Raw genomic sequence first — 21,210 nt, forward strand, 5'->3', positions numbered from 1 at the left:
GATTGGAGCATAGTATGATTTGATAGGTTGGACTTTATATCTTTGAACTCTATGAAGAAAAGGCTTACTAAGAGTCATTTAATATGAAATGAATAATGTAAAGGACGGCCTTTATTTGTAGATAAACTTTAGAATTATTTTTTGCATACTATTTAATATAATATAAATGATTGTACTGATTATTGAAGACTGGGTAGAATGATGAAAGGCATATTTTTTTTAAGTGACAAACCTTTTTTTTTTAAAATAAATTTATTTATTTGTTTTTGGCTGCGTTGGGACTTCGTTGCTGCGTGCGGGCTTTCTTTAGTTGCGCCGAGCAGGGGCTTACTCTTCGTTGCAGTGTACGGGCTTCTCATTGCAGTGGCTTCTCTTGTTGCGGAGCACGGGTTCTAGGCGCACGGGTTTCAGTAGTTGTGGCTCGCGGGCTCTAGAGCGCAGGCTCAGTAGTTGTGGTCACGGGATTAGTTGCTCCACAGCATGTTGGATCTTCCCGGACCAGGGCTCGAACCCGTGTCCCCTGCATTGGCAGGCAGTTTCTTAACCACTGAGCCACCAGGGAAGCCATGAAAGGCATTTTTAACATCAGTTTCTTGAAGCTAATGCTTTAAAAAGTTAATTATCTAAATAACTTCTAGTTACATATCTCTAAAAATGGTACATCTTGGATTTTTAATTTATTTAGACTCATACCATTGGAAGGGGATGGATTTTCTTTTCAACCACATTTTAAGTAAAACATAAACTCTAATGAGATTTTGCAAGATGTTTAAATTTTTATTTTTTAAAAAACTGAAATAAAATATCCTTTATTGGCCCTAATTCTAGGCAAAAATTACATTGTACTCCTGCTAACCAATCCTGAACACCACTCTGAGGTTTTGATTCAAAACATGACCTACCTTTCACAATATGACCTACCTTTTTATTTTTTATAAATTTATTTATTTATTAATTTTTGGCTGCTTTGGGTTTTCATTGCTGCGCGCGGGCTTTCTCTAGTTGCGGCGAGCGCGGGCTACTCTTCCTTGCGGCGTGTGGGTTTCTCATTGCGGTGGCTTCTCTTGTTGTGGAGCACGGGCTCTAGGCGCACAGGCTTCAGTAGCTGTGGCGTGTGGGCTTAGTTGCTCCCCGGCATGTAGGGTCTTCCTGGACCAGGGCTCGAACCCATGTCCCCTCCATTGGCAGGCAGATCCTTAACCACTGGGCTGTCAGGGAAGCCCCTACCTTTCTTTTTACACTGGAAGAATTAATTTAATTAAACCCAATTTTATTTGTCATTCCTACCTACAGAATCAAGTCTAGAATTAAAAGTAAGATTAGAGGAACCCTGCCCTACTAGACTCAGTTGAAAATATTTCACAGAGAAGTATAAAATTTTACTTTTATAGAAGTTCTTGTGCTCATGTACACATAGTTGCACTTTGAAACAAAGGAGAACGCATGAAGGGAAAAGGACAAAGTCAGAGTTGGCAGGGAAAATCCCTGATAGAGTAAGGGAGGGGGCATTCTGAAACCTGACTATTTCATCTACACATTCTGGGAATTCCAGAAAAAAAGGATGTCAGTGGCAGCCTCATTAAAGATCTGTTAGGGACTCTTGGTTTGAAAGTTTGTAGTCTTAGAATTCCTTCTAATTCTAAAGTAAATCCCATTTTGTGAATGTTTCTCACAGTAACTAATATGCCATTTATAATTGAGGTTTGCTTTTTGTATTCCTTTTGAAAAGGTTAAGACAGACTAGTTTTCTTTTTTGAGATACCTGTGAAAAAAATTTTTCATCAATTTGTACATTTTTCTCCTTAATGCACCTCCTTCCACTGCTCCAGAATAGGGTAGCAATTTACGTAGTCTTTATTATGTAAAGTAAAGTAATATAAAATAGGATGCATTTTTAAGTTTACTTAAAACTGACGGCAGTACTATGTAAGAAATATGCCTTTTCATCCAGGAATGTAATGTTTACGATGAATCTGTGACACTTGGAGGGAACAATACCAGTGAAAAGGCAGATGGACTAATCAAAGGTAAACTTTAATTTTGAACATGACCCCATGTTTGATTTAGATTTTTCCAATTTAATGACGTAATTACAGCTTTGGCTTAGTACTATACAAAAATTTCAGATCTCTTTTTCTAAAGAATCTCATGAGGACTGGTAGGAAAAATTTCATCAAGGAAGCGATGCGATGATGGAATTGGCTTGGTAGCACATTAGAGGAGGAAAAGCAGTTTTGGTTGAGGAAAAAAAACCCATGAAAGGGTGGTTAAAAGCAAGACAAAACACAAGAGTATGTTGCTCTGGGACCTCAGAGTAGTTTATGGTATTCATAATGTAAATGAATAACAGCAGAATGTGCATGAATAAACAGCAGATAAAAATAGAAAGATAGGTTAGAGCCAAATTAGGCAGAGGAGAAATGAGAAGGGATCTGTGGATTTAACAGTTACGTGGCTGGATTTAGCAGTCAGTGACTTTCATAAAATTAATTTCTTAAGATTGCTTAGAACAGAGCAAGACTGAAATTATTTTAAAATAAGACTAGTAGATGAAGAACTGTTAATAACAACTGTGTGCTGTTATGAATTTTGCTGTGTTTCAGATAGGAGAAAAATAGTTGGAGAGAGAGGCAGAATTGAGGGCTTTTGGGGGGCGTGCTTTAAGAAGGAAATCCATGGATAGGAAAAGATTTTGTATACAATGGAGAGAATAATTTGGTGGCCTGTGGGAGGAAATGAGATCAAGAAAATAGGTACATGAGTTAGCATGAGAAGGAAAGGAAGTAAGGTTGAGGAAAAATATAGATAATTGAGGGAATAAAAAGGTAGGAAAATTGATAATTTATAGAAGATGACATCTGATTTTTTTTGTAAAGTGAAGTAGGTCATCTGGGAGTAAAAGGAGTTTAAAATCTAGGCAGAGGATCCAGTGTAGCATAGATCATCCAGGTGAGTGGGTAGGGAGAACATGTGATAGGTAAAAGAGTTGCTAAGTGATACAAGGTGACCCTAACCCTAATACCACCTGTTTATTGTTCTTTTTTTATTTTCCAGCAGCTCTTAGCTGCCTTGGTATAGCAGGAAATTCAGCCAGTGTAGGGATTGGCTAGATGACTACAGGGGAAAGACTGGGCACAAAAAAAATTGAAGGTACTTTTCAGTGAGAAAATACTAGATTAGGAAACTGTAGAGAGTACAGCTGGCTGATTGAAAGAATAGGAATGACGATATTAAGAAAGTTGAGCTATTGAGTTGGAAAAGCAAGGTTTTAAGAAGGATACTGCTAGTCTAAGACAATTTACTAATACTCTGTATATTTGTCCTTTTTTTTTGAAATGGAAGGATCTAGATGTAGTGGAGAACCCAGTATTTCAGATGACAAGGGAAAGAATAAATATCCCAAGTCAGAATTCTCTAGCTCCCGCCCCAAAAGGTAAACTCTGTTATGGTTTAATTTTATGTAATATGTTTAAACTCTTTCTCCGTTTTCTTACATATGGGAGAGAGCTATGACCATTATCTCAGTTGCAAAGTTCTTTCAAATACATTCTTTAATTTGAAACTGCTAAAGTCACTGTGACTTAGGCAGGTAGACCGTTCTCATTTTATAGGTGAAAAAAAATAATATATAAAAGAGCTGAATTGGTAATTTTTAATAATCACTTGTCTTTCTACTACTTTCCTATTTCTTTCACATAGGAACTGAGATCTAGCTCTTGGGTGTTTTGCTTTTGTTAAGACTTTAGAAGAATTTTCTTTATGAATTTGAGGAGTTGAGAACTGATGTATATGTGTCGGATGGTTTGACAAAAGCATTCTTTGCTCATCTGGGTTCTTTCTCACTTTACCTTTAGTGGAAATAAGACATGATAAAGTTATTCATGGAGAGTATTATATTAATGTAGACTGGAGGGAGAATTTGAATAAAACACATAATGCCCCTCTACTCTTCATTTGAATCTGTTAACCTTATAAATTTTATTTACTCTCTGAGGTAGATCTAAATACTTGGCTTTTATTGTCCCCCATCAACATCTGCAGGCATGGCCTCAAATCTGAGTCCCTCTTAGCTATTCCACCAATAGAGATTTCAGAGCTGGGGCTTTGTTTATTGTTCTCTGTCTTTAGTACCTGTCTGAACTGAGCACAAAACCAGGACTCATGAGTTTCCCTCTCATCTAGATATCAGATCTTATAACTCTGAACTGACCATGAGCGTTGGTAACAGGGCACTGTTAGATAGCCCAGATCAGATTAAAGAGTGTGGAAATAATGATGACATGGGAAAAACAACCACCAACACACATACTGTAACTAATAAATATATACTTACTGTGCAACAAGCACTATTTTAGAGGCTTTGCATGTGGTAACACATTTTATCCTACAAAGTGGATTGTATCTTTATTCCTGTTTTCCAAGTGAGGGAACTGAAGCTTAGAAGAATATTAGGTGGCTTGCCTAAAGTCACATAGCAAATAAATGGTGGAATGGACATCTGAATCTAAGCAGTCTCTCTCCAGAGTCCATTGTTCTTAGGCACTTAACCACCATATTGTACTGTTTCTACACAGAATTTATAAAAATTTTCACTGTGAAAGAATTATATTTTTGCCCCTTAGCTGCCTATTTCATTATATTGGAGGGTTATCTTTGATAATCAGAGTCACTTCTTTTTTGTTCTAGTTTTAATATAAGTGTTTGAATTGAATTACCAAATACTGAACAAAGTGTTGAAGGGATTACTATCTTAGAATGGTTTACTTTCTCAAACTTACTTTAACGATAGTGATACTGCATTTTGTATAGTGAATGCTTCTGGCTACGAAAGCAAAATGCTTTCAGCAAATTTGACTTCCATTTGTCAAATAAAAGTTTTTTTCCTTTGATATTTTTTCAAAAAATAAACCGGGGCAAGACAAAAAGCATTGGTATTAATTACATTTATTAAACATAAGTTTTTATATCCCATTTTGTTTTGGATTGATAAAAAATTTGTGTATACTTAATTTTAGGAGAAAAACTGCGGTACAGTGCACGGAAAGCAGCGATTCAGAGGAAAGTGAAACAAATGAATTGCCACAGAAAATGAAAGGTAATAGGAAGTGAGTTTGATTTGATAATGTGTCCTATGTTTTAATTTCCTAGTGTGACCAATGTTATATTTGGTTTTGCTTTTAGGCAAACTGAAAAATACACAGTCAGAGACTAAAATCAGAGAAAAAGGTACGTATATCTCAATATCCTCTTTTTTAAAACAAATTTATGTATTTATTTGGTTGTGCTGGGTCTTAGTTGTGGCAGGAGGGCTCCTTAGTTGCGGCATGCATGTGGGATGTAGTTCCTTAAGCAGGGATGGAACCCGGGCCCCCTGCATTGGGAGCATGGAGTCTTAACCACTGCGCCACCAGGAAAGTCCCTTTCTCAGTATCCCTAATCTACACTTAAAGATTATTAAAGTAAAACCTCACTGATTTGTATCTGTCTGGCTTGGAATTCTTTAGTAATAGGTCGTAAACTTGACTGCTTTTTACATTTGAACTGTTTATGCTTATCAAGGGTGTTAAATGAATGAAGCAAATTGAAAGAACAGTTTCAAATTAAAATTTAAGAGAATATATATAAACCAGCTTTAGACAAAACAAAGTACTCTCTACTAATAAAATGACTTCAATAAAACCTTTTTTGTATATGTATAAATTGTAGTTACAAAAGTAGGCTGAGACTGCCTTGTCAGTATAGTACTACTATTACCGTTACTTAGCATTATACAGATTTACAAATATTCGATGAGTATCTTTACTTTTTCCTTTATCTTTAAAACATATGGTTTACTTTGTTTTTCTCTTAATCTGATCGTGTTGTATTCCTAATAAGTTAAGAAATTGTATTGCACTTGGAAAATAACTCATCATCATTGATCTGAAAATTTGGCAGCATCTTCATTAAAAGTTAAACACCTGTTTCACTGAAAACATTCTCCTTCCACCTGGGAGCTGAATCACTTTGCATATGGCTGCTTCTACTTTCACATCTTTCTTCAAGAGAAGCAACAGTGAATCATGAATGACTACATTTCTTCTTTGAGCTGGAAAGATAGTGTCAAAAGAGGCAATTTTGGTTACTAGAAATTATTTTATTTTTATTTAGTAATATAAGCTCTTAAGAAAGTGTGGAAGTGGTATTATATTTCCTGTCCTTAGAAAGTACCTGTACTTAAGTACAGGAGAGAATTGGTTTTCAAATATCTTAATGATTCTGTGGTTTTCACTTCAGCAGGATCATCTAAGGTTAAAGAAGATGCAGAGTTTGCATGTGCACTTACTTCATCTACCCCTGCAACCAAAAAGAAAATGTTGAAAAAGAGTAAGTAAATCTGCTGGGTTTTTACCTTTTGTTTGGTTTGTTTTTTCTGTTTTTCAAAGAAAAAGATTTTAAATGACAAAAGTTATAAAACCGTATTACAAGAAGTTAAGAAAGTAGAGAAAAGAAAAAAGACAATCTCATTTTTAAAAGTGCACTTTGATGTATTTTCTTATTCTGTTTGTTTTAGTTAGGTCAAAAAATATGATGGGAATAGGTCCCTTACTCATCTGAGTAGCATAGATATTTTTTCTAATAAAGGCACAGAGCAATTTATGGCTGCTTTAAAATTTAATTTGGATTAATTAGAATTATTATAGAGATTTATTTTTGGTATGAGAAGAATATGCTTTTCAATTAAAAATGTAAGTGATCTTTATTATTACTTTATATTTTGTAATTCATAGGGAAATGACCGTGCTTAAGAGTCTGCATATTTGAAATAGAAAGAGATTGAACTGTGGTTAAGGTGATCTGGGACAAGTTATTATATCGCTGCACCTTAGTATCCTCTGTTTTACGTGTTGGAGATACAGCAGACAAAAGTCTGTTTTCACAGAGCTTATGTCTAATGTTCGGGGGGGAATATAAAATAAACAAGTAAACACATAATTAAAATTTAAAAGCTTTTTTTAATTGAAGTATAGTTGCTGTATAATATTACCTGTTATAGGTGTACAATATAGTGATTCACAATTTTTAAAGGTAATACTCCACTTAGAGTTATTATAAAATATTGGCTATATTCCTCATGTTGTACAGTATATCCTTGTAGCTTATCTTATATCTAATAGTTTGTACCTCTTACTCCCCTACTCCTACACTGCCCCTTCCCTATTCCTTCTCCCTACTGGTAACCACTAGTTCTCTACATCTGTGAGTTTGCTTCTTGTTTTTTATATTCACTAGTTTGTTGTATTTTTTAGATTCCACATATAAGTGATATATACAGTATTTGTCTTCTCTGTCTGACTTATTTCACTTAGCCTAATGCCTTCCAAGTCCATTCATGATGCTGCAAATGGCAAAATTTTGCTCTTTTTTTTGTGTGTGTGAAAACAGTTGTTTTATTTATTTAAAAAAATTTTTTTTGGCCACACCACTTGTCTTGTGGGATCATAGTTCCCCAATCAGGGATTGAACCTGGGCCACAGCAGTTAAAGCGCTAAGTCCTAACCACTGGACCGTCAGGGAATTTCCAAAATTTCATTCTTTTTAACAGGTAATATTCCATTGTATGTATATGCTACATCTTCTTTATCCATTTCATCTGCTGATGGACACTTAGGTTGCTTCCATATCTTGGCAATTGTAAATAATGCTGCTGTGAACATTCGGGCTGCATGTCTTAGAGTTAGTGTTTTTATCTTTTCTGGATGTATACCCAAGAGTGGAATTGCTGGGTCATATGGTAGTTCTATTTTTAGTTTTTTGAGAAACTTCCATACTGTTTTCCACAGTGGCTGCACCAATTTACATTCTCACCAACAGTATATGAGGGTTCCCTTTTCTCTACATCCTCACCAACATTTGTTATTTGTGTTCTTTTTGATGATAGCCAGTCTGACAAGTGTGAGGTGATATCTCGCTGTTGTGATTTGCATTTCCCTGATGATTAGCGATGTTGAGCATGTTTTCATGTGCCTGTGGCCATCTACATTTCCTTTTTGGAAAAATGTCTATTCAGGTCTTCTGCCCATTTTTTAATCAAGTTGTTTGTGTTTTTGATATTGAGTTGTATGAGCTGTTTATGTATGTTGGATATTAGTCCATTATCAGTCATATCATTTGCAAATATATTCTCCCATTTAGTAGGTTGTCTTTTTGTTTTGTTGATGGTTTCCTTTGCTGTGCAAAAGCTTTTAAGTTTAATTAGGTCCCATTTGTTTATTTTTGCTTTTATTTCCTTTACTTTAGGAGATGGATCCAAAAAAAACACTGCTGTGATTTATGTCAAAGAGTGTTATGCCTGTTTTCCTCTAGGCGTTTCGTAGTATCTGGTCTTACATTTAAGTCTTCAGTCTATTTTGAGTTTATTTTTGTATTTGGTGTTAGAGAATGTTTTACTTTTGCATTCTTGAACATGTAGCTGTCCAGTTTTCCCAGCACCACTTATTGAAGAGACTGTCTTTTCTCCATTGTATATTCTTGCCTTTTTTTTGTATTATAGATTAATTGATCATAAGTGTGTGGGTTTATTTCTGGGCTTTCTATCCTGTTCCATTGATCTATGTGTATGTTTTTGTGCCAGTACTATACTTTTTCTTTTCTTTTTTTTTTTTGCGGTACACGGGCCTCTCATTGTTGTGGCCTCTCCCGCTGCGGAGCACAGGCTCCGGACGCGCAGGCCCAGCGGCCGCGGCTCACGGGCCCAGCCGCTCCGTGGCACGCGGGATCCTCCCGGACCGGGGCACGAACCCGCGTCCTCTGCATCGGCAGGCAGACTCTCAACCACTGCACCACCAGGGAAGCCCAAAAGTCCTTCATTTTAATTCTTCCTAATTTCTCTTCATAGAGGCACATTTTTGTCATATCTTCATTGACTTTGTGTATGTTTGAGGAAAAAAAAAAAACAGCTGAATTATGTATCTTCTTTCAGGAGCATCTGCAGTGGAGAGTTCAAAGAAAACTGATACTGAAGAGAGACCAAGAACAACACTGATCATCTGTCCACTTTCTGTGTTAAGCAACTGGATTGTAAGTCTTCACAGCCCTTTAAAAACATGTAATTTATATTTGTCTGACACTATAAAAAGAGTCTTTCATTGCAAGAAATATGCTTGGTCAGCACTTTATATTTAAATTGAAGTAACTGTTAAGTGAATTGGGATTATATTTGCTGAATTGAAGTTATTTTTCTTTGAAAATTTATAGTAGAGAAAGAAACATTGTCAGTTGCTGTCATAAGATTTGGCTTGTACTTCTTCCTCTTCATTTCTGTCCCCCAGAGTGTATAATTTAAGACCACACCTTATTTATGAACTGTTAGAACCTCTTTTTTAAGAACGCCACTAATGATAACTTTTGTTTTTATAACAGCTTATAACATTTAGTGAGCTCCTATGTGCTCAGTTTTTTCCTAAGCTCTTTTCATAGATTTTCTCATTTAATCTTCACAACTATTATTCTCATTTTCCAGGTGACCGAATTGAAACACAGAGAAATTAAGTAACTTGCCTAAGGTCATCCAGCCAATAATTGGTGGAGCTGGGATATAGTCTCCAACATTCTGACTCTAGAGCCTATGCTTTTAAGGCTACCACCAGAAAATATTGTCTTTTTTTTTTTTTTCCTTCTTCTTCCAGATTGCTTTTCTGTTCTAAAACATTGCATTGGAATGGAACCTCTTTATGTGTTACGTGTAGGAGCAGCTTGGTTCTATTTCCTTTCCAGTTTGAGCTTCAAGCTGCATATTATAATGAAATAATAACTCTGTTGGAAGCATTGTGAACAAAAAGACCACTGGATGTGAACTTCCATTCTTGCCATCTCCAAGGTTATCTGCATCTCTCCTGGCCTTTCCTCCTCTAATCTCAGAGGTAGAAGAGGTCCTACTCTTTGTAAGAGCGATACCTTAGTCTATACATTAGATTCCATCTCTTTCTGCCTTTTCATTTTGTGTGTTATTTTTCCCCTTGCCTGGTTATTCAGTCTCTCTCCACTGGCTCTTTCATGAAACATAGTCAGATCTTTTACATTTTTAAATACTTTCTCTTGATTATGTCTCACCTTTAAGTTGCTACTCTTCTTGCATTCACTGTCTTAACTCTTGGGGTTTAATTTCCACTTTATGCTTTTATTTACTAACTCCTTAGCTCATTGTAACTTGGCTTCTGCCACCAGTTCTCTAAATTTCCTTGGAAAAAATTAGTAGTTATTGTCTAATTGTCAAATTCTGTGACCTCTTTCATATCTTCTTGACTTTTATGTAGCTTTGCCTTCTTTGGCTCTTATCTTTTTATTATAAGTTTTTGGTGTATTTATTATTTTTTTTAATTACACTGTCTTCTCATTAGTGTCATTTTTCCTCTTAGGACCAGGATGAGTTTTAGTTCTCTCTTGCTCTTTTTTTTTTTTTATTCCAACAAAGCTATGCTATTTCTTTTGATGTGTGGTCCATTGCTGGAAAGACAGTACATGGGTACTTGAATAGCAGTTTCAGGGTGAGGTTTACAAGTATTAATGGAGGTATAAACAAAAGAACAGTGACTTTTTAACTGCTTGGGGCCATGGATATGTATTTTTAAAATCGGTAATTAGTATGTCATTATAATTTTATATTTGGAAAAAACCCAAAAGTTTAGTATATAAACTTAAGAAAGGAAACCTTGGCAAAATCATGCCTACTGAGGTTATGGAAAAACTGACTTGGAAAGGAATGAGTGATGGTTGAGCATATAGGGATAAGAATTAGAATTTTGCAATCTCTCGACAAGCTGCTCTCTTCCAAGCCCCCCGGTAACATAACCTAGCACCGTAATAAACAAGCTAGAAGTACCTTATCTTCCCTTCTTTGTCTTCAAACATGGGAAAGAATCCAGTTAAAGGAGGAAGATACCAATCCCACTTACACCACATAATTTTTCTGGATATTCAGACAGATTATTTATCCTCCCAATGGAAAATTAAATAATAACACCTGTTTCATTCTCACAGACACACACACACACAACCTAGCACAGTGACTAGAAACTCAGTACTATAATTCTCTTTCTCCAAAAAAGTTAATTTTCTTTTATGTCAAGTCTGATATTCTGTTTCATTTCAAGGTAACCCGTTGATTCAGTTTTCTCTTACTGTACTCTTTCTCCTTTCGTTTTCCACCAGATTTCTTGATAAGATTCTCTGCATTTTCACCTTTACTCTTTCATGTTTTATCCTCTTTTCTGTATTTTTGCCTTAACTGTTTCAGATTTCATTCTCTCTTTAGCCCACAGTAAGTCTGGTTTTTGCTCCCACCCTCCATAGAATCTCTTTTTGAAGGGCTTCAAAGACTTCATTGTTGCCATGTCCAGTGAGTTCCCTTTTTCTTTTCCTCTGCCCTGACTTTGTTTCCCTTTTATTACTTTTTGTTATGTGTTATTTTGTAAATCTTCAATCCTTTTGGTAAAGAGAGGGAATGAACATAAACTACAAATTAAAAAATTGATCTTGGGGCTTCCCTGGTGGTGCAGTGGTTGAGAGTCCGCCTGCTGATGTAGGGGACATGGGTTCGTGCCCCAGTCCAGGAAGATCCCACATGCCACAGAGCGGCTGGCCCCATGAGCCATGGCCACTGAGCCTGCGCGTCCGGGGCCTGTGCTCCGCAATGGGAGAGGCCACAACAGTGAGAGGCCTGCATATTGCAAAAAAAAAAAAAAAAAATTGATCTTGTATTCATTCTTGAAACTTTTGATATTCTTTGGTCCCCTGCCCAAGATTTTGTTTGCTATCCCAATTTTCTGACCACTGTTTTTCTCTACCTCTTCCTTCCATGCTTCCTATGTAGTCTGCCTTTTTTTCACTTAAAGCTTTTTTTTTTGTATTATGAAAATTTGTAATGAGATCTCCATTAGTCATCTAGATTCAAGAATCAAAAGTTTACCACATTTGCTTTATTTTTTCTTTGCTGGAATATTTAAAATCATATCTCAGACATCATGTCTTATCTCCCAATGAAGTATAAGCTGTGCTCTTTAAGTATTGCTCTCTGCACGCTCTTCCCCTAACCTGGTTTCCTCATTGTGTTTGTTCTCCTTAGAAAATCTTATTCATTCCTGTAGCTTCATGTACTGTCTACTGATAACTTTAAAGTCTGTATCTACACCTGCATTACAGGCCAGTATTTAAATTTTTGGAGTATATTTCTCTAGTCAGATATTCTATGGTGACCAAAAATTTTAAATGTCTAAAATAATAATACTCATTATCTCTTTCTCATCTTTATGCCTGCTTTCCCTTCTTTTTTTTAAACTTCTCTGTATCTTTATCACACAGTTCTAGTAGTTATTTTAAGTATCAGAGTCTTCTTTTGTCTTCTCCCTTTTCTTCATATCCCATATTTAATTAGTTCTCAAGTCCCATCAGTCACTGTCTTTCACACCAGTCCTTTCCATTCTGTTCTTACTTTTGCCAGTCTGGTATAGGTCTTCATCATCTTTCTCATTTTTCATCTGATAGTTTCCCAGCTGTGTCTCCTTAGTACCTTCTGTCTCTTTCTAATCTTTTTTTTTTTTTTCCTGCTCAGAATCTCCCAGATCTACTGTTTTCTTGAGTTAAAAAAACCAAAGCAGACAAAAAAATTCTCAAGTTTTTAAAACTGATCATGTTGTCAAGGAGGACAGGGACCAGGTCTTGTTTTTCTCTTTAGCTGCACCACCTTTCTGGTTGATACCTGGCAAACAGTAGGCCTATAATAAATGAATGAAAGTAGATACTGTGCTTGAATCTCTACCTACATTCTTGAAAATATTGCCTACTGTTCTTTCAGTGTTTAATTTTGATAATATTAAGTCACTAAATGGAAGCATTAAAGACCCTTTTTGTAAAATACTAAATTAAAAAAAACTTACTGTTTTAAAAAAGCTTGGTTGTTTTTTCCTTCTAAAAATGAAGCAGCTGCCCACTGGTAGGGACAGGCAAAATTTATATAATGTATTATTATTGTATATATGTCAGTTTCCCTGGCAATAAAATAACTAGTATTGTTATTATCATTGTTGTTGTTTTAGTTTAGATTGCATGAAACTTGTTTTTATGCAATTTTAGTAGTTTGATTTGTGACACTACTGCCAAAACAGTACATTTTATACACATATTGAACCTGACACTAACCTACTTCTTATTAAAATATTTCTAATTTTCTTTTAGGACCAGTTTGGACAACATATAAAATCAGATGTGCACTTGAATTTTTATGTTTATTATGGTCCTGATCGTGTTAGAGACCCAGCCTTGCTTTCAAAACAGGATATTGTTTTGACTACATATAATATTTTAACTCATGACTATGGAGTAAGTATGTTGATACTCAGAGATTTTCGGAAGTTGAATTTAAGTAATTGCTTCAGGTTTCTAAAGTGTTCTAAAATTCAGGCTTTATACTCTTCCCTTAATATATAGGAAGTAAATAGGAAATGTTTTTTAATAAAATATTTTATTAAAATTTATTTTACCTATATCTTGTTACTTTTTAAAGTGTAGCTACTGGAAAATGTAATATGACATACGTGGCTTGCATGACATTCCTATTCGACAGTGCTGCTCTAGACCCTTTTTCCAGAAGCATTCATGTGCATACATATCCACATAATTTTGTATATAATTTCAGGAACTGGTAGGAGTGCCCTAAATCCCATCCATGGGTTCTAGCCCCAAATTAAGGATCTCTAAATCAGGAGTTTCACAGGTTTCTTCAGGTGCAGCATTTACCACACTATGTGCACAGATTTACCATACTGTACAGGTGGGGAAACTTGAGCATCATGCTGTCCTCACAGCCCAACAGCTGAGCCCAGGGACTTCATCTGCTGGGGTGTGGGGCTGCCTGGCCCTCCTGTACTGGTGTGGAGGGCTGGCACTGGGGGTCACCTTTTGGAGGGTGATGCTGCAGCTCTGCCTTTCTAGTCCCCCCAAGAGGAAATTGTTTTTGAATATTCTGCAAAAAAAAAACAAGGTTTGACTTCCTTTAGATAATAATTTAGGAATATTTTATATTTAGAACACTTAAATTTTAAAATCTGAATTGTAATTAAGTGTATATAGCAATTTGCAAATGAATTCTTACTTTTTCTGATATTCTGGAATATTGTTTTCTGTCATAGTGATTTGATAATTGTTTATCTCAATTTAAAAATAAGCTTTTTTGTATCTGAAATTTGTTTCCCAGTTCATTTAGAATTCTAATTGTTGTTTGCCTATAATTCCGGTTAAGTTAAAATGTTTTCCAAAATACTTTACTATAAAAATTTTAGTCTTTAGGTAAGAACGTTAACTTTTACATAAAAGTAATTATGTTATATTCAAATAATTCTTTTTACTGACAATCTTTATATCATCATATGTTTGAATCTGAGGCAGAATAAGAATAGCTCAGTGTTTTGAACCAAGGTCTCATCAGAGAGCTAGATTACTTGGGTTTGAATGCTAGCTCTGCACTTCATAGCTGTGGTACTTTGAGCAACATACGTCACACCTTGGTGCTTCAATTTTCTCATCTGTAAAATAGGAGTAATAATACTTCACAAGTTCGTGAACATTTAATAATTTAATATATGTAGTGCTTAAAGCAGTACCTACCACATAGTAGGTGATGATATTAAAGAATAACAACTCATATTACTTATTAAATTACATAAAGTATTATTTTACTTTCCTGTGTTTTTGATTCACATGAAACATTTATTTCAGACTAAAGCTGATAGTCCACTACATAGCATAAGGTGGCTAAGAGTGATCCTGGATGAAGGACATGCCATACGAAATCCAAATGCTCAGCAGACAAAAGCTGTACTTGATTTAGAAGCAGAAAGAAGATGGGTATTGACAGGTAATGATAAAAAATGAATTCCCAAATATGTATGGTTAAGTAAGTTATGAGGTAACTTTGTAAACTTCAAGTGGATATAAAGTCTCTCCCAAAAATCAATTATAGAAATCATTTAATAAAACATTTTGACTTTTTTTTATAGCTGCCCACGATTTGGCAATATTTGAATTATAGTTCATTTATGGAACAGTCACTATACTTATTTTTGAACTTTGGAACTCTAGACACTTTAATCCTCCAATTAGAATCTTGATTTCTCTACTTCCCATCATGGAGCTTGTTTGCTACTCATGAACCTGTACTGGAAGATGGGGACGAGAATATAAACTCAGATTAGTTTTTTTCTTCTTGCTAGTGCTGCTGATTTAAAAATCAAATAAGCAAATGTTAAGGAGAAAGTTGAGTTTACGGGGTCTGTGGTCTTTTTGTTAGTATGGCAAGTGAGAGCTAAAAATCAGAGCCAGACTGTATTTTGAGATTGTGTATATGTTTAACAAAGGATTATACTCACAGCTTAATAGTGGGTGCGCTTAGAACAAAGTGCCCATTTTCAAGTGTTGTCTCCGTTGATTGGGCCGGTGGATATTTTGATTGTGTATTCTGGCTATAGAGTTATAACAGTTTTCTGTTCTTTTTAGGCACTCCAATTCAGAATTCTTTAAAAGACTTGTGGTCTCTTCTTTCCTTCTTAAAACTTAAACCATTTCTTGATAGAGAATGGTGGCATAGAACAATACAGCGTCCTGTCACAATGGGAGATGAAGGTGGACTTAGGTAAGTAATTTCAGGACAACTGATTAATATTAGCTACAAATAATTGTTCACAGCTTGAAGCAGTTGCCACTTTCATTACTATTTTAACCTGACTGTTGGCTTTCCTCTCCAAAAAGTGTTTACGGCTTAATGTCTTTGACTGTCAAAAATCTGCTGATTCTTGTTTGGGGGGATAAATATTTCTACCTACCACTAAAAGGTTAACCTTCCTTTCCCCTGATTTTAGTCAGAACTGTGAAGGCAGAGCTATATGGTCTTTGTGTGTTGCTCTTACCCTCAAAACCACCATTAATAAATTAAGTAGTGACAGGAAAAACATTATATGCTCAGAGAATCCAATATGCACTAAATTTTCATAACTTATCTTGTATAGCAGTGGTCCCCAACCTTTTTGGCACCAGGGACCAGTTCGTGGAAGACAGTTTTTCCACTGGCGGGGGTGGGGTGGGGGATGGTTTCGGGGTGATTCAAGCACATTACGTTTATTGTGCACTTTATTTCTATTATCATTACATTGTAATATATAATGAAGTAATTATACAACTCACCATAATGCAGAATCAGTGGGAGCCCTGAGCTTGTTTTCCATTGCCAGTCGCTGATAGGGTTTTGATATGAGTCTGCAAGCAGTCGATTTATTGTGATCTCTGTGCAGTCAAACCTCTCTGCTAATGATACTCTGTATTTGCAGCCACTCCCCAGCACTAGCAACACCACCTCAGCTCCACCTCAGATCATCAGGCATTAGATTCTCATAAGGAGCATGCAACCTAAACCCCTCGCAGGTGCAGTTCCCAGTAGGGTTCGTGCTCCTATGAGAATCTAATGCCGCTGCTGATCTGACAGGAGGCGGAGCTCAGGCGGTAATGCGAGCGATGGCGATCGGCTGTAAATACAGATGAAGCTTTGCTCGCTCATCTGCTGCCCACCTCCTGCTGTGCAGCCTGGTTCCTAACAGGCCACGGACAGGTACCGGTCCATGGCCTGGGGGTTGGGGACCCCTGTTGTATAGCTTTATATAGTGATAGCTGAATGATGTGGTAATACAGTGGCAGTAACAAGAGTTTTACAAGACAGAAAGTTGTTTCTGGTGGAGATAGATAAAAACTCAACTTCTCATAAATATCAACTTGCTGATAGGCGTTTTGTAAGGTACTAGGCTAATGTTCAAATTTTTTGCCTGGATCAGTGGTTTTCAGACAGAGGGTTTAGGATTCATTAGCATTTTGTGAAATCATAAAGATGGCAGCTAGCATTATAGCTGTTCATTAAAGAAAATGAAATAGAGTAGAAGATTTAGGAAAATAGCAGAGTGCATCACACACAGTATTGTTTTGTGAAATGTTTGTTTCTGTTATATGTATATGTGTTTCTGTATGTTTGATGGATGGAGTAAAATATGTTTCTTACTGTGGGTTACAGTGAAAAAGATTCAAAAGCCACAAACCTAGTTTGCAGTACTGTCTACTTGATTCCTCAGAACCAACTATTTAAATTCTGATTTAAGAAATTGTATTTATATTTCAGTGTTAGGAAAAAATCTTTTTTTAAAGAGTTGCTTCCTTTTTTTTTCTGATATTGAGAAGATTGTAAAGGTTGTAGAATCTAGAAGGCATTTATCCCTCTTCTGAATTGTCACATCATGTTTTAATTTTTATTTTTGACATTCATTACTTTATAAAAATTATTTATGTACCTTGATTTTCATATTACTGGAGAAATTTTTTGAAGATAAGATCTTACTCATTTATGTATTTATGATGTTTAGTATAATGCCTTGCGCTTAATAGCTACTTTTTAAGAATTTGAGTGTCAAACTTTGGGTGGTGTAGTTGACAGAATTGAGAAGGAAAAAGAGGGTTAGTGGTTAGAAAAACGGGGAGAAGAGCTTAAGAAAAATAAGGACAGGATAAAAGATTAAACTGTGACAGGTACTGAATTGAGGGCAAATTTAAATGTATTTTGTTACTATAATTTTCTCTTTGTAGAATATGTCTGTCATTATAAGAGTAGATAAAACCCCAAATAAGTGTTTTTTTTTAAAAAGTCTTTACTAAGGTTATAGAACAGTAATAGATCAAGATATTCCTTTTCGTTCTCATTGAATTAACTTATGGAGAAATAAAAAGTTATGTGATTATTTCTTTTATTTTGATTAGGCGTTTACAGTCCCTAATTAAAAATATTACACTTAGAAGAACAAAGACAAGCAAAATTAGAGGAAAACCTGTTTTGGAGTTACCAGAACGTAAAGTATTTATTCAGCACATTACACTTTCAGATGAAGAGAGGAAGATTTACCAGTCTGTGAAAAATGAAGGCAGAGCTACTATTGGAAGGTATGGAGAAAGAAAGTCATTTTAGAAATTAGTTTTTATTTTCTTTGTTAACTTTAATTGAATAGCATTTTTTAGGTATGTTAGCAATAAAGTCTTATTAAGTGCACTGAAGTATAATTTGTTTTTTTAACTATTTACTTTTTAACAAATTAATAGTTGAAGTGAGTGAAATAATAATTCACCAGGTAAGTAATTCCTTAAGTTAGGAAAAAAGTTTACGTGAAATGGCAAGTCTTGGATTGCTAGTCAGAAGACCTTGCTTGCTTCTATTCCTGGTTCTGTGTCATGCGAGAAGATTAAAAACATTGAGAGAAGTATATCCAGAGAAGGACTAAAACTTGGGGAACGTTCCACATTAAAGACATAGGAAAATAAAGAGGAGCCACTGGAAGAGATTCTATCAAGGGGAGATGTATGAAGACAGTAGAGAAACTGTTACAGAATTCCAGTAAAGACTGCAATCAAGAAAGAATATATGGTCAGTAGTGTCACATAGCGCAGAGACTTAGTAAAGGCTATTTACAATAATTTGGTGATTCAGAAGTTACTGGTATAAACTCCCAGAATGGTTTCACTAGAATGATGAGATATGTAGCCAAATTGTAGGAGTAAAGGGATTGCAAAGAAGTAGCCAGCTGTAGGGGTAGACCATTTTTCACGAAGTTTGTCTTTAAAAGGAAGAAGACTGGTAGATAGGATTGACAGTTGGCTGCTGGATCAATTTTTTGATGGTTTTATTTGTGTAATTGCTTTGAGAGGAAGAGAACATGGAAGAGACTACAGATAGAAAAGAGAATAAAACAAATTGATGGAGAAAAATAAAGCCTACTATGGAGGTAAATAATATCAAGAGTACAGTCAGTGAACTATGAGACAAGATATCTACAGAATAAGGCAGTGGGAAGTTGAGGAAGGTAGACTGGATTTTCAGCCATTGCAAAAAGTAAGGTTTTTAGAGAGGTAGACAGGCTCCACATGGGATTGGATCTATGTAAAAGTTAAATCAGTATGACTTTCCAATCACACATGGAAATCTGGAACTAGGAGCTGATGAAGTGTAGATTAAAGGTATTGGGGATTGGTAGGTGAGAAATTCTAGTCTAAGCAAGAGCATGTTTGATGTGAATGCATGAAGGAACCAGAATGAGTAGGAGACAAGTGAAGGCAGGACAGGGCTGAGAATATAGGGGAATCTTCAAAACATAAGAACTTCAGTGAGGTACAAAGCAGGTTTAATAGGAATTAGGAATATTAAGAAAGATTGTTCTAAGCAAGCGATTTCAGAGTTGAAAATCTTTGCAGTGGTGATTCAAATTTCCTTCATATTCATTCTTTCAACCAAAATTTATTAAGTGCCTGTGTGCCAGGCACTGTTGTACACATTGGGATACAGCAGAGTAAAGCAGACGAAAATCTCTACCCTCAAGGAGTTTATATTTCAGTGGGAGGTAACAGATGATTAAAAAATTAAGTTTTATGGAAAAAAAGTAAAGCGGAGAAAGGAGGTGAGGGAGCACTGAAGCTGTTTTTGTAGGGTATTCAGGGAAGATGATTTCACTGAGAAGGTGATATGTGGGAAAAGATTTAAAGGAGATTGGGGTTGGCGGGCATTTCTGGCAGAGGGGAACAGCAAGTGTAAAGGCCCTGAGTTGGGAGCATACCTGGGGAGCTTGAGCAACAGAGGCAAGTGTGGCTGGATAATATGAGCAAGGCGGAAAATAGTGATGATGTCAGAGAGCTGTTGGCGTGGGGGTGGGTGACAGTTATGTAAGGCATTGTGGCGTATTTGAAGAACTTCGGCTTTTACTGTTTATGAGATTTGGGAACCTTTGAAGGAAGGGTTTTGAACCACGAGTGACTTAATTTTACTTATATTTTTAAAGGATAACTGGCTGCTGTGTTAAGACTTACATTGTAGAGTCAAGGCATAAGTAGGGAGAACAGTGGCAAAAATCAAAGTAAGAGATGATGGTGTTTTTTTTTTTACTACAGTAGTAGTGATGAAGGGGGTGAGAAATGCCCGGATTCTGTTACATTTTGAAGGTAGAGCCAACAGAACTTGCTGATTGATATAGTATGGGGTGTGAGAGAGAGGAGTGAAAGATAACTGCAAGGTTTTTCACATGAGTGGCTAGAAGGATGGAATTGCCATTTGCAGAATAGGTCTATAGGGAGGAGCAGAGTTTTCTCAGGGAAGATGAGAAACTCAGCTTTGGGCACATTGATTGTGTGGTGCCTGTGTGATTTCCAAGTGGAGATGTCACATAGTCAGTTGGATATGAGATTAGAGTTCATGGGAATGCTCTTGGTTTGATATAAATTTGAAAGTCACCTGTGTGTAAATGGTACTTTTAGCCGGGAGACTGGATAAGATCACCAAGAGAGTGAATGAAGTTAGAGAAGAGTTCTAACAAGACAGGTGTAGCTGGTGAGGTAGGAGGAAACTTCTACTTCGGTATCTGGCACTCAAAAGAAATTTCTTAAACTGAAATATTCATTTTCAGTGTAAGAAGTGGTGCCAGGGAATAATTAGACTATTGGTAAATGTTATTCTGTTTGAAAAGGTTGAAAAAGAGTAACTTTATTGAAACTGTGTTCTCAGAGAAAAAATGTTATTTAAAAAATATCTTAATAGGTAGTACATTTACTAACATTTATTGAGCACTTACTACGTGTTATGCATTCATCTAAGAGCTTTATGTGTTTTAATTCACAACAATCCTATTAAGTCAGTACAGGGATTACCTACATTTTACAGATGAAGGATCCGAGGCACAGAGCAGTTAGGTGACTTACACCGTGTCACACAGCTAATGAATGACAGAGGTAGTGTTTAAATTCAGGTAGTTTGGTTCTAGAATTTGTAAGTTCAATCTTTATATTGCCTATTCCTTGCATTCTTGAATACTGAGAAGCATTTGTTGCCATAATACTACTCTTACTAATAATACCAGCAGATATATATCATTTGCCATAGTCCAGCACTATTCTAAATGCTTTGCATATGCTAACTTTTTTAATACAACAGTCCTATGAGGTGTGTATTATACCACTGTTACAGCTGAGGAAGCTCAAGACACAGGTTGAGAAACCTGCCCAAGTTTTCACAGTTAAATTGACAGAGCCAGATTTTGAATTCAGACAGTCTAGCTCTAGAGTCTGTCCTCTTAACCATTAGGCTATATTTCTCCTATTGCATTAATACTT

The 21,210-nt window shown here is 35.8% G+C and overlaps 1 protein-coding gene across 2 annotated transcripts in view; it reads left to right on the top strand.

Moving 5' to 3' along the window:
• Window positions 1-21,210, top strand: part of HLTF (helicase like transcription factor) — a 59,205-nt gene that overhangs the window by 25,133 nt on the left and 12,862 nt on the right. Inside the window, exons 9-18 of one of the 2 annotated variants that reach the window (XM_022582724.3) lie at window positions 1,952-2,027; window positions 3,343-3,433; window positions 5,016-5,095; window positions 5,182-5,226; window positions 6,277-6,366; window positions 8,963-9,060; window positions 13,213-13,356; window positions 14,752-14,890; window positions 15,529-15,664; window positions 17,824-18,003. In XM_022582724.3, the coding sequence (XP_022438432.2) occupies window positions 1,952-2,027; window positions 3,343-3,433; window positions 5,016-5,095; window positions 5,182-5,226; window positions 6,277-6,366; window positions 8,963-9,060; window positions 13,213-13,356; window positions 14,752-14,890; window positions 15,529-15,664; window positions 17,824-18,003 (1,079 nt within the window). The remainder of the gene's footprint in view (window positions 1-1,951; window positions 2,028-3,342; window positions 3,434-5,015; window positions 5,096-5,181; window positions 5,227-6,276; window positions 6,367-8,962; window positions 9,061-13,212; window positions 13,357-14,751; window positions 14,891-15,528; window positions 15,665-17,823; window positions 18,004-21,210) is intronic. The other variant, XM_022582725.3, reaches the window with a different exon arrangement.

The sequence above is a fragment of the Delphinapterus leucas genome, chromosome 4, assembly GCF_059928025.1.
Source record: "Delphinapterus leucas isolate spDelLeu-1000000601 "Yukka" chromosome 4, BTC_Dleu_Yukka2, whole genome shotgun sequence".
NCBI classification, from domain to species: Eukaryota; Metazoa; Chordata; class Mammalia; order Artiodactyla; family Monodontidae; genus Delphinapterus; species Delphinapterus leucas.